Source organism: Acomys minous (genome assembly GCF_964271855.1).
Source record: "Acomys minous genome assembly, chromosome: 12".
NCBI lineage: Eukaryota > Metazoa > Chordata > Mammalia > Rodentia > Muridae > Acomys > Acomys minous.
In genome coordinates, this window is record NC_140493.1 from 89,341,851 (window position 1) to 89,358,613 (window position 16,763).

A 16,763-nucleotide genomic window follows, 5' to 3' on the forward strand; every position below is an offset into this window, starting at 1 on the left:
TCTAGTGGGGCAAGCAGAGCCAGGGTGAAGGGCAGCTCCTAGCAGGCTGGTTGTAAGTCATAAACCCTAATGACGGGTGCGATAGCACCTAGTTCCTGTGTGGTGGTGGTGGTGGTGGGGTTCACAAAGACCCAAGATGGGTAGCTGGCTGCTATTTGGAGACAATCAAGACCTCAGTCCTTAGCTTGGACTGCATGGTGGCGTGTCTTTAATCCAATTACTCAGGAGGCAGAGGCAGGACGGAGACCTATGAGTTCCAGGCCAGCCAGGATTACACAGCAAGGCACTATTTATTTATTTATTTATATTTGTTTTGTGAGACAAAGTTTCTCTGTGTAGCCCTGGCTGTCCTGGACTTACTCTGTAGACCAGGCTGGCCTCAAACTCACAGAGATCCACCTGTCTCTGCCTCCCAAGTGCGGGGATCAAAGGCGTGCACTACCATGCCCCACTGCTAAAAGAGTTTTATTCTGTTTCTTTTTAAAATGATTTTATTTTAATGTGCACTGCTGTGTTGCCTGCATGTACGCTTGCTTGAGGGTGTCCGAGGCCCTGGAGCTGGAATTACAGACAGTTGTGAGCTGCCATGTGGGTGCTGGGAATTGAACCTGGGTCCTACGAAAAGAACAGCCAGAGCTCTTAACCACTGAGCCATCTCTCCAGTCTTTGTGAGGCATGATCTTTTTTTTTAAAAAACCACAAAGCTCTCTCACCATGAGACGGCAACCATGTCTGTGAGATGGTCCCACGTCTTGCCCACTTGGGGGTCAGCAAGCAAGCTGGGGACCTAGAGAGGTGCCAGCCCTTTCTGTCATTCCTGAAAAGTTAAGCTGCTTGGGGGTGGGGGGGGGGGAGCTGTGGCTTTGATTCCTTTCCTTGACTTGTCCAACCGTGTGACATGAAAAGCATTTCAAGCTCAGAGACACTTTATTGGGGGGAGGGGGGTCCTGCCACAGGTGCAGGGCCTTAAAAGGAGGGCAAGCGTGCAGAGGCTGAGCGTTACTTTGTGCTTCTTTTGGTTGTAGTTTTTGTGGTGCTAGAAGCTACAGATAGAGAGGTCTTGGGAGCTGTGGCTGCTGGAGTCCCCTTCTTTGCCTGGACAGAGCTTTTCCGGCTCCTGGGAACCCGTTTCTTGGTAGAAGAAGCACTCTGGGCAGGGGAAGTGTCCTCAGGGGCTGACTCCTCAGGCTGTGTAGGGACAGCAGGGCTGCAGTCCCCAGCCATGGGAACTGCAGGCCGCAGGGGCAGCTCGGTGAGGACAGGCCGTGTCTCCATCCTTGACAAGTGCTCTGCCAAGGCTGCCTGCTGCCGGCGTTCCTGATGCTGGTGCAGTTCCTGCTCCAGGTCCTTGAAGAATCCTGGGGGGAGGGGAGGTGGAGCCCTGGGCTCAGCAGGAGGGCCTCAGGCTCGGGGTGTCCCTGGTGAACCTCCTGACAGACAGACGGACAGACCTTCCCAGTAGGATTACGGGGCTGAGAAGAGATGAGTCCCGTGCATCCCCCAGTTAAATCCCGCCCTGATTCTGGGCAGAGGTGGATCATTGATACCCACTCACTCTATCATGGCGAGCTGGTGGCCTGAGGCTGATGGAAAGTGAGCTTGTAACCCCCAGGGACCATGAGCCCTGCCAGAGGATGACACAATCTCCCTCCCTCCTAGAATGCCATTCTAGAACCATGAAGGGCCTGGAGTGGAGGAGACCACAGAGCTGCAGAGAAGATGAGGCCACAGAGCTAGCTGCCTAGGATGGTGTCAGGGTCATTCCCTCAGCCCCCTAGGGCAGTGTGAGCCTGGGGAGGCTGCAAGCTGCGGGAAGTAGTCACCTCGCTCTGTGCGGAAGGGGCCAGTCAGCTCTGGAAAGTCCTCCTCATCTGAGGATTTATTCTCCTCGTCTGAGGTCCAGCGCTCCAATATAGGCTGCCTGTCCAGGTCCAAGAGCAGTGGCAGGGCGCCTATCACCATCTTCCTGAAAGACAGGAAGAGCAGAGGCTGCCCATGTGGGCATCCCTGCTATAGAACCTGAGGGAGGGGACAGTGACATACGCTTTAGTGCCCATACCTGGATGAGTAAGACTCTGAGACTAGGAGGTGGGCCTGGGGTCAGCCCCAAAGAGCAATAGGCTGGCTCTTGTGAGGTGCTGGAGATGGGACTGGAAAGTGACAGACTCAGTTTGGGACAGACTCAGAGGGCACGATGGGTACATCAGGGGTGCAGGCTGAGAGTGGCTTTCCAGCTCATCCGGCACCTCTGTTCTCCCAGCTTCAGGCCCTCCTCACCTGTAGCCATCCTGGTTGGTGCAGGGGTTTCCACACAGGTTGAGAATGAGAAGGCTCTGGGGGAGCTCATCTGTACAGCAGAAAGAATGTGTGAGGGTCTCATGCCCGCTCTGCACCCCCAAAGAGAGATGGGGGAGGGCGGGGCACAACTATTTAAAAAAAAAACCCACAAGGAGCCTGGAGCCAAGAGGAGGGAGGGACCCACATGGGACCCACCCATCCCATGAACCAGAGCAAGGTATTCCTACCTAGCGTTAGCGTTTCGATCAGGTTCTCAGAAAGGTCCAGAAACTGGAGGCACTGGAGGTCAAGGAGGTTTTCCACCTGCCTAATTCGGTTTCCTGCCAGAGACAGGAAGCTGCAGGGCAAGAGGGAGGGGCAGAGACAAGGCTAAGCTACAGGCCTGCTGGATGGGGGCACCAGGTACCAAGGCTCCCCTGTGTAGGCAGCTGGCCGACAAGTGGCGACACACAGCCTTGTGAGGTGAGGAAAGCGTCTGGTGAGGAACAAACAAGCCTTGGGGAGCTTCAAGCCAGTTCCAGGGGTGCAGCCAGTTTTCCCGCCACCCACTCCTATACTCTGCTGCCTTGGTGCCACGTACCGCAGGGAGGTGAGGCATGCCAAGTTCTCGATTCGCTGGATCTTATTCTGCGGGAAGAAAGCAAGGTGGAGAAACCAAGCTAAGGTCAGCTGGGTGGGGGTGCCTCTTTAAGGGGTAAGGCCCTAAGACCGTGGCTGCTCTCAGCTGCAGCCATTACACTTTGAGAATGACCACTCAACCTGAGTGGCTGGTTCTCATTTCCTTGGGGAAAGATGGTTTGTTTTGTCTGGTTAACTTGTCAACTTGAGGCTAGTTCAATGAGCAGAACCAAAGAAGGAAACCAAGGGGCCATTAGGGGGATGGAAAAGGCCTCACTGGGGCCTGTAAACCCAGAAGGAACAATAATCGTATATTAGTTAATTCACAAGGTTTATCTAGGAGACGTTTAAGGGCTCTGGCTATATTCCGCCTAGGGAAAAGCTGACGACCACCCAGCCACCACTGCACAGCCTTCAAAAGATCCGAAGGATGTGGGACATGGGAAAATCTTTTCACCAAAATAGTAACTGGGCACTTGTTTATTCTAAACATTTTTTTTTTTTTTGGTTTTTCGAGACAGGGTTTCTCTGTGTAGCCTTGGTTGTCCTGGACTCACTTTGTAGACCAGGCTGGCCTCGAACTCACAGCGATCCGCCTGCCTCTGCCTCCCGAGTGCTGGGATTAAAGGCGTGCGCCACCACGCCCGGCCTTGTTCTAAACATTTTTAATGACTTTTTTTTTTATGTGGTGTGTGAGCACATGTGTGTGGAAGTCAAAAACCAAAATTGAAGAGAGTCAATTCTCTCCTACTATGTGGGTCCTGGGATTAAACTCAGATTACCAGGCTTGGCAGCAAGTGCTTTTTACCTAATGAGGCTTCTTGCCAGCCAATTCATTCATTCATTCATCCATCCATCCATCCATCCATCCATCCATCCATCCATTCATTGAGACACCGTCACTCTATGTAGTCTTGCTTGTCCTGGAAATCATAGTCCAGGCTAGCCTCCAATTTCTAAAGATCCTGCCTGCCTCTGTTGCCAAATGATGGGACCAAAAGGATGCACCACTACACTGGGATCTGTATTTGTTTTTAAGACAGGGTTTTGTGTAGGGCAGACAGAAACTTCCCATGTAGCCCAGGGTAGCCTCAATCTTGTGACCCTTCTGCTTCAGCCTCTTGAGTAACGCAAGTACTGGGATTACAGGTGTGTGCCACCACCCCAGCTGGGAACAGGCTTGAGCCTGCGAGGGCCTCCCACAGTCTGGAAGGTCTAGGATCTAAGCCGAGAGAAGTGTCTGAACAATGCTGATTCAAGAGCATGTTCAGGAGTTCTTGGTGAGGTGGGGCAGGACATCAGTCTTTTTTTTTTGTTTTTCAAGACGGGGCTTCTCTGTGTAGCCCTGGCTGTCCTGGAACTCGTTCTGTTGACCAGGCTGGCTTCGAACTCACAGAGGTCCACCTGCCTCTGCCTCCCAGGTGGTGGGATTAAAGGCGTGCGCCAGCACACCCAGAAATTAAGTGTTGCAATTCAGGAGAGTTCCTGATTCATTTGGTAATGTTCTCCTTGCCAAACATCAGAAATGGGAGAAGAAGAAAAAAAAGATGGAGCATTGGGCTGTTTATAGGTTAGACAAAGTTCGCAGCAGGGAGGGGGCAGAAAGCTTGGGGTGAGACTTTACCGACTGCAGGTAGAGGCTATGGATATTCCGGAGGCTCTCCAGATTCCCAATAGAAGTAATCCCTTCCCGATCCAGGCGGACAGTCTCCAGTTCATCAAGGGTATAAAACCTGGAGGAGAGTGAGTGGAGTGCTTCACACCTGCGGCCTCTTAGTAGCTGATGGCAGTGAGGGAGAAGGAGACTGGTCCCAAGGAAAGGAGGGGGGGGGCTGAGTGATATATATATTTTTAAGATTTATTTAAGATTTATGTATTTATTATTTATACAGTATTCTGCCCGCAAGTGTGCCTGCATGCCCGATCTCATTATAGATGGTTGTAAGCCACCATGTGGTTGCTGGGAATTGAACTCAGGGCTTTTGGAAGAGCAGATAAGTGCCCTTAACCTCTGAGCCATCTCTCCAGCCCGGCTGAGTGTGCTTTTGATGAGATGTCAATACAGCTCCTTGCCCGGCATGGTACCACACGCTTTTAATCCCAGCACTCGGGAGGCAGAGGCAGGCAGATCACTGTGAGTTTGAGGCCAGCCTGGTCTACAAAGCGAGTCCAGGACAGCCAAGGCTAACACAGAGAAACCCTATCTTGAAAAACCAGACCAAACCAAACCAAACAAAACAAAACACCAAAACCAAAAAACTCAGCTTCTTGACTGTGTCTTGGTGTCTAGGGCATGAGAGTGGCTGGTTTCAGACACATGGTTCTTTACGGGTAGGACAAAAAGCTGAAAAGGGGCCCTCTGGATAGCTATCTTGAAAAACCAAAACCAAAACCAGAAAACAGAAAGAAACAAAGAAACAAAGAAACAAAGAGAAAGAAAGAAAGAAAGAAAAAGAAAGAAAGAAAGAAAGAAAGAAGCCCAATTGTAAAGTATGGCAATGTGCAGCAACTTAAGAGACAAACATGAGTTCAGAATTAGTACAGCTCAGCAAACTAGACTAATATCAGTGTTTCCATTTTTCTATTACCCCTTTCTTTCTCACCCACTCACATCTTTTCTGACAGGTCGTCATCCTCAGGGAAGGTCAAGTTCCGCTTAGTGATAAGGGCCTCAGTAATGTAGACGCCTTCTTCCTTTGTTTTCTGAGTAGCATTCTTAGCTGTGAAAAGAGGAGCCCCTTTGTCACCTGTCTTCATTCTTGGAGACCTGACCTTACTGTTGTCCAACTGTTCTATCCACCAACTCACCTTTCCCCTCATCTCCTGGCATGACCTAAAATAAACAGCCGCAGCTTGAGGGCGATGGCCAAAGAGGAGCAGAGAGGCTTAGACGACCGCTTAGGATGGATGAGTGAGGGGGCGAGGACAGGGGGTTGGTTGGTTCCAGAGCCAATCGTCGGGGCTGCGGTGGAAGACAGGAGTAAATCGGAGCGAAGGATCTGGAGTTAGAAGTGTGCGGCGTGCCTTTACTGGCTTTAAACTGAAAGGACCGGAAGAATGAGAACGGTTCCTTGAAGGTTCGCGTCGTTGCTAGGAGACTGGACGCCAAGTCCGGGAGGGGTGAGGGCGGGGACCACAGGCTCAGCTCTGCGCATGCGGGTAGCGGCTCTATCCGGCGGCTCTCCCCGCCCCCCCGCCCCCCCGCCACTGTTTCCGGCCCCGGGTTTTCCCTGATGCCCCACAATCCTTAGCTTCTTCCGCCTCCGCGCAGCACTCCTGGGTACTTCCTGTAGCGATGGCTGCGACGGTGGCTGGGTTACTTCGAGGAGGTCTCCCGCCCCGGGCGGGTAAGGAGCGGCCCACGGCCTCGCTGCGCGTTGGCCATTGCTCTCTAGTCCTTGCCTTCCTCTTTTCCCTCTCACCTTTCCCGTAATCTCTGACCGCGGACGGCAATCAGTGACCATGTCACTAGCCGGGTCTCTGATTTGACCGGGTCCAGTTACTTTTGACATCCCCTGCACCCCGCCCCCCACCACACGACATCCCCTGCACCCCGCCCCCCCCCACACGACATCCCCTGCACCCGCCGCCACACACACACACACACACACACACACACACACACACGACATCCCCTGCACCCGCCGCCACACACACACACACAGTCGCAGCAACGATGTCACCAACAACAGTGTTTATTTATTCCTACACCCCAGAACCCCTGCCTTGGGTTTTTCTAATGCTTTGCTCTGTCTTTGCCCCTGATCCCAGAGAGTCCTTGGCGGCGGGATCGTTATCTCTTCCTTCTTAAGGTCTTTAGTCTAAACATTCCTCTCTCAACTACGTTCTCTCTATAAAGCAGGTTCCTCAGCGAAACCTTTTGCTTGTGTTCGGCTTATCGATACTCCCGCTTAGTCCGTCCCGTCTAGTTTTGCCTGTGCGCCTGTCTCGTTAAACTTCCTGTCCATTCATCTCGGCTAGTAAGTGGCATGGTGCCTGACGTCAGTAAGCATTGTCAACTCTTTACAAAAAAACACACTGAAGTTTGGGCCAGTTTAATGACTGGGCAAGAATAACACTAATGAGCCACAGAGGTTTCTCTGTGTAGCCTTGGCCGTCCTGGACTCGCTTTGTAGACCAGGCTGGCCTCGAACTCACAGTGATCCGCCTGCCTCTGCCTCCCGAGTGCTGGGATTAAAGGTGTGCGCCGCTGCCACCACCACCACCGCCAGGCTGCTCCAGAGGCACTCTTAACAGGTCTTGTGACCACTAACCATAACACCTCTTGCCCTGGCCATCCTCCATGTTCTAGCTGATCCTTTTCCTGCTAAACTACCGTATTGGGGATGAAAGAGTCACTTTGGCTCAGAGCTTTGGAGTATTTCCTTGGTTTCTGATAGGCCTTTCAAGCCTTTCTTGTCACCTAGAACAAACCATTGTTCAAAAAGATCAGAGGACAGCTTGCGTGAATCTTTTCCCTCCTCTTCCATAGCATGGTCCAGTGGGCATGGGGTGTGTGTGTGTGTGTGTGTGTGTGTGCTGAACCCAGGTCATCAGGTTTGAAGGTGAGTACATTTACCATCCTGGATGAGTTATCTCTCGGGCCTTCATTTTGCTTTTTGAGTCTGGGTCTCACCTTGCTGAGGTTGGCCTTGAGCTGGTCCTCCTGCCTCTGCTTCCTGAGAACTTGGATCCCAGGTGTTCACCTTCCTAGGTGACCTGAGGAAAGACCCCACTGGGAGAGTGGTACAATGTGCTTTTCCTTCCTTCCTTGTTTCCAATCACGGGAGCGGACCTCAGAGTTCAGGGATGGAGCCGTGCAGTGTCAGCGGACTGGACGCCACCCCAGAGTTTCTGATGTCATCGTAGGCCTAGGTCAGGCACAAGAGTATGTATTTCCAGCAAGTTCCCAGACGGGGCCTGGATGGAGCTGCTTGTACTTAAGAACTGCTTGCTGTTTAGGTCGCGGATTGACATTCTACAGTAGAACTGGCCCTGGTGCTGGTTTTTTTCCTTCTTTCTTTCTTTCATTTGCTCCATTTTTCTTCTGGCTTGCTTGCTGGAGATGGAACCTAGGGGCTGGTAATTAACAGAGCAGTTCCGTATCTGTTAGTTGCAGTCCCAGCCCACGGCGACTGTTTTATGATTAAAGTTTTACTGGGGCATTGCGTCACATACTGTTTGTGGCTGCACTGGCTTTTGTTTGGTTTTGGTTTCGGTACAGTCTCACTTATTTATCTCGAGACCGGGTCTCACTGTGTATCCGCAGCCAGCCTGAAGCTCACGGAGAGCCACCCGCCTCTGCCTCCTGAGCCCTAGGAGTAAAGAAGTGCGCCACTGCACCCAGCGTGCGTCTTCATTTTAAAGAATGAGTGTATGTAGCTCATAATGTAGGCCTGGCTGCTGTGGAACTCACTGTGTAGACCAGTCTGGCCTTGAACTTGGGGTGATCCTCCTGTGTCTGTCTTCTGAGTGGTAGATTACGTGCATGTTCTACCATGTCTGGGCATGATGATGATGATGATGATGATGATGATGATGATGATGATGATGAAGGATTGAATCTGTGGGTTTGGGTTACATGCATATATGTGCACCACATTCTGCTTGGTGCCTATGGATGTCAGAAGAGGGCTTTAGATCCTCTGGAACTGGAGTTACAGATGGCTGTGAGCCATCATGTGGGTGCTGGCACATGAACCCAGGTTTTCTGTAAGAGCAAAAATTGTTCTTACCCACAAGCCATCTCTCCATCTCCAACCACACCTAGGCTTAAAATTTTTTTTTTCTTTTATTATATACAGTATTTTGTCTGCATGTACACCTGCAGGCCAGAAAAGGGCACAAGATCTCATAGATAGTTGTGAGCCATCTAATGGTTGTGGTTGCTGGGAATTGAACTCAGTACCTTTGGAAGAGCAGCCAGTGCTCTTAACCTCTGCGTCATCTTTCCAGCCCCGACACCTAGGGTTTTTTGTTTTTGTTTTCTGTTTTTTGTGTTTTTTTCTTTTTTAGTGGCTGTTTTTAGCAGAGTTGAGTGGCAGACTATATGAACCCCAAACTTAAAATTTTTATTATTTGGCCATAAGGTCTTTCCTCCCTCCCCCCCCAGACAGGGTTTCTCTGTATATCCTTGGCTGTCCTAGATGTGCTTTGTAGACCAGGCTGGCCTCGAACTCACATCGATCTACCTGCCTCTGCCTCCTGAGTGCTGGGATTAAAGGCGTGCGCCACCACACCTGGCTAGGACAGGTTTGTTTTTTTTAAATATTATTATGTATACAGTGTTCTTCCTGCATATCAGATCACATTATAGATGGTCGTGAGCCACCATGTGGTTTCTGGGAATTGAACTCAGGACCTTCGGAAGAACAGGCGGTGCTCTTAACCCCTGAGCCATCTCTCCAGCCCAGGACAGGTTTTTCTTAACCCTCTCTTCATTTGTTTATCTGTTTAGGTGTTTGTTGTCGCTGTTTTGTGGTAGTCTCAGGCTACTCTGCCTTAGCCTCTTGCTTGAATTAGAAGTGTGCATACTGTTCCTGGCTCTCCATTTGCTTTGTACTTTTAAAATACTTTATCTTGTTAAAAAAAAAAGCTTTAACAATTCTAGCACTACACACAAGGCGGACTTAAAGAGGGCTGGGTCTGGAGTCCGCTTGGTAGAGTACTTGCCTGGCATGCACAAAGCCCTGTGTTTAATCCCCAACACACTTAAACCGGGCATAGTGACAAACACCCGCAGGTGGAGTGGGTGGGTCAGAAGGTCAACGTCAGCTTCACAGTGAGTACAAGGCAGCCTGGCCCCATAGAGACCCTGTCTAAGAGCAAAGCAAGAGCTCTTAGGGGAATCTCAAGGGACTGAGCTACTGGTAAGGTCACGCACTAGCCATGTCTAGCTCTGAACTGCACTTTTCTCTTTTTGTCCGTTGGAGACAAGCCAGGTCCTCCCAGGGGCTGTATCTTACTGTCTTGTCCTTTCCCCTTCCAGCTTGGCTGCCCACCGTCCAGGCCGTGCGCCATGGCTCCAAGGCTGTGACCCGCCACCGTCGTGTCATGCACTTTGAGCGGCAGAAGCTAATGGCTGTAACTGAGTATATTTCTCCTAAACCTGCCATCAACCCTAGGTGCCTACCACCTCCTCCCAGACCCCCCAAGGAGGTAAAGAGATTCAGGGTTACTTAGTGGTGGGTGGGTGAAGTTGGGCTCCAAGCCACGCGGTTACTCACGTCATTGGCTTACCGCCCCATTTGAGCCCAAGTTAGTTAGCCCACTTTTTGTGTGTGTGTGTGTGTTAGTGTATCTATGTGAATGTGTGTACATACTTGCCACTGCTCATGTGTGGAGGACAGAGGGGAACTCTGAGGAGTCGGTTCTCTCTTCGTGCCCTGTAAAGTCTCTTGTCTCTGCCGTGCTGCATAACCGATGCGGGCCCACAAGCTTCTGGTCGGCTCTGTCTCCGCCTCCTGTCCCTCTGCAGGAATGCTGTGGTTGCAGATGTATGGGACCACATCAGGCTTTTGTGTGTGAGTTCTGGGATTGGACTCAGATCCGCAAGCTTGCACAGCAGGCACTTTCCTCTCTGAGCCTCTTACCCATCCCAGATCCTTTATACTAAAACATAGCTTGGTTCTGTGAATTGCCTGGGCTGTCTGCATTTCCTTTATTTTTTACTTGTCTCCAAAAAAAGTTTGTCAAAACTTTACAAGCATGTTGGTGGAGTTTTGCTCCTGCCCCCCACCCCCCCTTTTTTCTTTTCTTTCTTTTTTTTTTTTTTTTTTTTTTTTTTTTTTCCTTTTTTGAGACAGGGAGTCTTAGGACCCAAGCTCTTCTCAAACTCCTGAGTTCAGGCGATCTCACCTTCACCTCCTGAATGCTGAGATTACAGGTGTGAGCTACCACGCCCTGTTTTAAAGGAGCCGAAACTTCCATGTTTACCCTAAGGGATGACAGAAGTGTTTTGTCTTTTGAAAAGAACAGGAAGAAGCGGGGTGTGGCACCCCAAGCCTGTAAAGTTAGCATTTAGAAGGCAGAAGCCGTAGGATTGGTTGTTCAGAGCCGTCCTTGGCTGTGTAGGGAGTTCAAGGCCAGTTTGCACCGTATGACAAACTGTTCTGAAAAAACAGAGAAAGTGGGCAGAGCGGCTCATGCCTGTAATTCCAGCTTTCAGAAGGCAGAAGCTAGAGGGTTGCTTATAAGGTCAAGGTTGGCCCCGTCTGCAGAACGCATCCCAGATCATCCAGGACTGTCAGGAGACTGTCTCAGAAAAAAGTGAGGGCTGGACAAATGGCTCAGCAGTTTCTTGTTCTTCCGTAGGACCCAAGTTTGATCGTAAGCACCCATGTGCTACCTCAACTGTACAGGATCCAGTGCCCTCTTCTGGCCTCCTAGGGTACTGCATACATAGGGTGCAGACATACGTGTAGGCAAAATACTCATATACATAATGAATCATTTTTTCTTTTTCTTTTTGGTTTGTTTGTTTTCTTTGGTTTTTCAAGACAGGGTCTCTCTGTAGCCTTGGCTATCCTGTAGACCAGGCTGGCCTCGAACTCAAAGAGATCTTCCTGCCTCTGCCTCCCAAGTGTTGGGATTAAAGGTGTGCGCCACCACCGCCTGGCATTAATCTTTAAAAAAAAAAAAATCAAATAATTCACCATTAGCCCAGTGTGAGACTGATAACTCAAGTAATTTTATGTGCAGTACTGGGCATGGACCAGGTTTGTCACACATGCGGGACAACTATTCTGCTACCAAGCTCTATCCCGAGCCTTTATTTTACCTTTTATTTTGAGACCATCTCACTGAGTTTCTAAATTTACCCTTGAACTCCCTCTGTACCTCAAGCAGGCCTTGAACTTCTGAATCTCCTGCCTCAGCCTCCTGAGCAGCTAGAATTAGTTTTTCGGGCTTGTGTTACTGCAGCCTGTAATGAAGTAATTACAGTTAACTGAGAAACTAACACAGGCGGCCTGCCCAGGTATCTGGAGAGCGCAGGGGCTCCCAGGTTTGCAGACCCTGCTCTGTTTGCCAGGGCAAGTAGACCGGTCATGGCGGGAGGCGCTCCGCGTTGTAGGAGTCAGGTCTTACTCTCCTATCTGCTCTCCTCCAGTTGTTACACATCTGGCATCACTGACCACCCCAGTGCTTCTGTGGGAGCCGGGAGGTGCCAGGCCACCTTCATAGCTCCTCAGCCATCCCTTCCTGCTGCAGGAGTCAAGCCTCGTCCAGCTGCTGCGTCGAGATTTAATGGCCGTTTTCCGGGACAACCGAATGATAGCCGTCTGCCAGAACGTGGCCATGAGTGCAGAGGACAAGGTTCTCCTGCGGCACCAGCTGCGGAAACACAAGATCTTGATAAAAGTCTTCCCCAACCAGGTAGGGCCGCCTGGGCTCAGGCTGTCTCCCCCCCATGCCTGCTCAATGGTTCTGAGTCCTCCTGCAGGACGCTTCCAACTTCCGTCCTGGTCTGTCTAGACAAGCTGCCCTAGTCTGGTGCCCAGCTGGTGGGTAGGGGCTGAGGGGACCCTTGGGTGTAGTCTCAGCTTGGTACAGCCTGTGACTAAAGTATGTGGCTTTCCCCTCCTCTTGTCCCCCATTTGTCATTCTTTCCTGTGACCTTAGGTCCTGAAGCCTTTTCTAGAACAGTCCAAATACCAAACCCTGCTACCACTTTTTGTTGGGCACAATCTGCTGCTGGTCAGTGAAGAGCCCAAGGTCAAGGAAATGGTGCGGATCCTGAAGAGCGTTCCGTTCCTGCCACTGCTGGGTGAGTGGACCACCCTGCCAGTTAGAGCTGGGGGGAGTCGGTGAGTGATGCGGAGCCTCTGGTGGATGAGGCCTGTGTCAGCATGCTTATTGGGGACTGTGTCACTCAACACCTGTGCTGTGTCACTGGAGGTGGTATGTGCATGCCTCCCCAATAAGTAGATTAAAAACAATAAGAAAAAGTAACACACAGGGCACAGTGGCAACAAGGCAGAGGCAGGTTCGAGGCCAGCCTGTTCCACAAAAGCAAATCCAGTATAGTCAAATCCAGTATAGTCAAGGCTTCACAGAGAAGCCCTGTGACAAAACAAAATAAAAAATAAATAGAGCTGAGTTACAGTGCTGTGATAAGTGTGTAGAGGAGACTGCCTGTGTCTCCAGAAAATGCACATTTCCTAGGAACCTACACACTAGAATTTTCTTCCCCTAGTGTTTTCTTTCTTTCTTTCTGTTTTGGTTTTTTGAGACAGGGTTTCTCTGTGTAGCCTTGGCTGTCCTGGACTCACTTTGTAGACCAGGCTGGCCTCGAACTCACAGCGATCCGCCTGCCTCTGCCCCCCGAGTGCTGGGATTAAAGGCGTGCGCCACCACCGCCCGGCTTCCCCTAGAGTTTTCTTGCAAAACACACATAGCCACAACCCATCCTCCTGGTTTGTACATGTGTAGTTGGTCGCTGTTAGACACGGTCCCCAGTGCTGTGCAGGCGACACCTCCATCCATCTCTGTCACTGTGCATTCGTGTCGTTTAGATGGCAGCTCCATTTCTTCACTCCAAGGTCTTGTCCTCAAAAGAAATTTAGGAGCCACTGACTTTGGGAGAGGAGAGGGATTGATTCCCAACAGTGGGCGGGGCTGGGGTGGGGTGGCGGCCGGCACAAGTGTGACTCTGATTTGAGGAGCAACTGGGAGGGGAGAAGGACACTGGGGAGTAGGTTCTGGGGTTCAGATGATGCTTCTCAAGCGAGGAGTGTCGGGGTTGGGGTGGGGACAGCTGACCCTATGTTCTTCCAGGTGGCTGCGTTGATGACACCATCCTCAGCAGGCAGGGGCTCGTAGACTATGCCAAGCTGCCCAGCCTGGAGCTGCTGCGGGGGGAGCTGGTGGGAAGGCTTACTCACCTCATGGCGCAGACCCGCTGCCTGCTTCAGCACCAGCCTGTTCAGCTGACCTCCATGTTGGATCAGTATGTCAAACAGCAACATGAGGGAGATTGTGCCCCATCAGCCAGTGGGGAGCCACATCCCCCTGACCCTGCTGCAGATTCCTAGCTGGCCTGTTTCACCCAGCTCCGCCCGTAAATACACTCTGTCCCTGTTGTCTGTGTTGTTGTCTGGCAGAGAGCTAAAAGAATTTGGCGTGTGAGAGTGGCGTGTGTGACTTGGCTCCCATTCACGATGACCTCCTTGGGGACAGGCCTCTGGACGGTGCAGAGCAATTCCATTTCAGAGTGAGGCTGTCCGTTGTCTTCCGTTCCACTAATCACTCTGCCTGTACTTGTTCCAACTAGGGACCAGATAAGAGCAGTCTCCTTCAGGTCTCCAGGCACAGGGCAGAGAGAATGGAGGCTGTCTTGCCCACTGTCCCTTGCTCTGTGTTTTCCCAGCCCACCCTCCTGGTTCCTCCTTAGGCCTCGATGGACCAGTTAAGAAAACCTGTGAATGGCTCCTGCTGAGTCTTGTGCTAAATACGGCACCAAACCCAGCCGCCAGCTCCCTTATTCCTCGCCATTCAGGAAAAGGCGGAGAAGTTTCAAGCCCTGGATAAAGTCTTGAACTTGGTTCTCTGAGGCCTCAGCTCCTCATACTAGAACTTGTTCATAAGTGGGTCCCAGTGGGCTCGCATACTGGTTAGTGTTCCATCCTTGGGGGATGCTTGGTTGCAGAAGGGACGGGAAAATTGCTTCATGATAAAAATAAAATACATTTTATGGACTCTTTATTTTTTGAAGATTTACTTTATGTGTAAAACTGCTTGCATTTGTATCTGTTTACCATGTGTGTGCCTGGTACCCATGGAGGCAGGAAGAGGGCGCGGATCTCTTGGAACTAGCGTCACAGGTGGTGGGGATGGAACCCGAGTCTTCTGGAAGGGCAGCCAGCGCTCACCGCCGAGTCTCTGGTTATTCCGAGTCCTCTCTAAATTGTCCTCACTTTCTTTCCTTAAAAAGTCTTTCCAGGGGCCTGGAGAGATGGCTCAGAGGTTAAGAGCACTGTCTGTTCTTGCAGAGGTCCTGAGTTCAATTCCCAACAACCACATGGTGGCTCACAACCATCTATACTGAGATCTGGTGCCTTTTTCTGGTGTGTAGTTGTACATGCAGATATAACATTGTATACATAATACATAGATAAATATCAAAACAAAAAACTGTCTTTCCAGCCGGGCGGGGTGGTGCTCGACTTTAATCCCAGCACTTGGGAGGCAGAGGCGGGTGGATCTTTATGAGTTTGAGGCCAGCCTGGTCTACAAAGCAAATCTAGGACAACCAAGGCTACACAGAGAAACCCTGTCTCCAAAAACCAAAACAAACAACAACAACAAAACCCTGTCTTTCCTAGTCACCTGTCCTTACTGAAACCTGTCTCACATGCTTTTCCTTATGAAGGCTGTGCCTGGCAGCAGGAAGGATCTGAGGGAACTAGAATTCTCTTAATATGGGCTCTGGGGGCTGTGAACAGCATTTTTCTTTCTTTTTTGTTTTTTGTTTTTCTGTTTTATTTTTGTTTTTGTAGACCAGGCTGGTCTTGAACTCACAGCGATCTGCCTGCTTTTGCCTCTCGAGCGCTAGGAGTAAAGGTATGCGTCACCACGCCTGGCCCTTTTTTATTTTCTCAAGGCAGGGTTTTTCTGTGTAGCCCTGGCTGTCCTAGACTCAACATTGTAGACCCAGTTGGCCTTGAATTCACAAAGATCCTCCTGCCTTTGCCTCCCAGTGCTGGGATTAAAGGCATACACCATCACACCTGCCTAGGGAGCAGCACTTCTGACAAGGGACATAAGGTGCTCAGCCTGTGGCTGTCATCCTTGATTGGGACACATCCTGAGTGGATGGGGTTGAATAAGGAGTGGCCCCTCAGCATTCCTTCCCAGACTTGGAGCAGTGCCACAGCATCTTTCCTCCTGCACAGAAACTGGTGTTGAAGATCTGCTATCCTCAGGCCTGGACCAGGACCAGCGGCCCCACCCCCCACCTTAGTGCCCAGCTCTGCAGATACCCAGGGATGCTCAATCATTTGAAAGGCCCCAGAGACTCTGGATGTCAGAGTAGCTCTGCCAGTTGGTGGCTCTGCCTCCAGGGGCCTGCCTGGTGCTGCGCACAGCACCCTCCCTTCCTGAGACATTAGATCCATGCTGAGGTTCTGGAGAGAGCCCAGACAGCAGGTGTCCCTGAGGTGTAAGACTCTGAAGTCTGAACAAGGTGGAGCAGAAGTGGCCTGCATCATTTCTGAAGAGCCTGTCATCACATCCACATCCTCCTGCTGGTGCCACCGTTTCTCAGGCACCAAACCTGTTAGCTGTGCCCGTCCGTTTGAATGAATTGGTAGATCTTTCTCAAGAGCCAATTCTTAATTACCTCAGCAACTGAAACGTAGTGCTCCAACCGTGGGTAAAGGTGTTTGAGGGTCAGGGAAGGGACCCCAAGTTGGTGTTCCTTTATAACAGCCATCCAGTGGCTGCCCCCTAGTGTTCCCACCCTAGAGACTGCACCGGCGGTTCCTGATACCCACAGGCTGGCCTGGTAGGGCATTGCTCCCAATGAGGAGCCTCTGTGGGCCTTTAGCTGTCCCTCTTGCCATGAGTGCCCTGATGGCTGTGCTCCTGGCACAGATTGCCATGTCCCAGAGTGGGTGGGGGTGGGGTGGGAGGATGTTTCTGTCCCTCTCCAGTCAACCTGATATCTGTGCTGGGTCCAAAATGTGCCATCTATTTCAGGTGTAAAATGAGAGGCAGGGTGAATAAGGACATAGCTTTGAGTGCTCACTGGGGTCAAGGCCATGCCAGTCTGAACAAATCCTTTACTTTGCAATGGCTTGAAGCCAGCAGTTTTCCAGTCCTCTGATGGCATGTGCTACTATGCCCAG

At 51.0% G+C, this 16,763-nt stretch overlaps 2 protein-coding genes across 3 annotated transcripts; one reads left to right on the forward strand and one right to left on the reverse strand.

Moving 5' to 3' along the window:
* Positions 1-887: 887 nt before the first annotated feature.
* On the reverse strand, positions 888-6,039 carry LRRC46 (leucine rich repeat containing 46). Its single transcript, XM_084803098.1, has 8 exons — positions 5,725-6,039; positions 5,528-5,636; positions 4,541-4,649; positions 2,879-2,925; positions 2,526-2,635; positions 2,278-2,347; positions 1,824-1,966; positions 888-1,358 (listed from the first exon to the last, which is right to left on the reverse strand). Exons 1-8 carry the CDS (start codon positions 5,744-5,746, stop codon positions 1,000-1,002), a joined length of 969 nt encoding a protein of 322 aa, XP_084659224.1. The 5' UTR covers positions 5,747-6,039; the 3' UTR covers positions 888-999.
* A 121-nt stretch (positions 6,040-6,160) lies between these two features.
* Positions 6,161-14,617, forward strand: MRPL10 (mitochondrial ribosomal protein L10). Of its 2 annotated transcripts, XM_084803099.1 has the most exons (5): positions 6,161-6,263; positions 9,905-10,074; positions 12,127-12,291; positions 12,538-12,682; positions 13,693-14,617. In XM_084803099.1, the coding sequence occupies exons 1-5, from the start codon at positions 6,212-6,214 to the stop codon at positions 13,947-13,949; spliced, it is 789 nt and encodes a 262-aa protein (XP_084659225.1). In that variant the 5' UTR covers positions 6,161-6,211; the 3' UTR covers positions 13,950-14,617. The 2 variants fall into 2 exon arrangements, with proteins under 2 accessions (XP_084659225.1, XP_084659226.1); XM_084803100.1 differs by lacking the exon at positions 9,905-10,074 and having other exon boundaries at positions 6,192-6,263.
* The last annotated feature ends 2,146 nt before the right edge of the window (positions 14,618-16,763 follow it).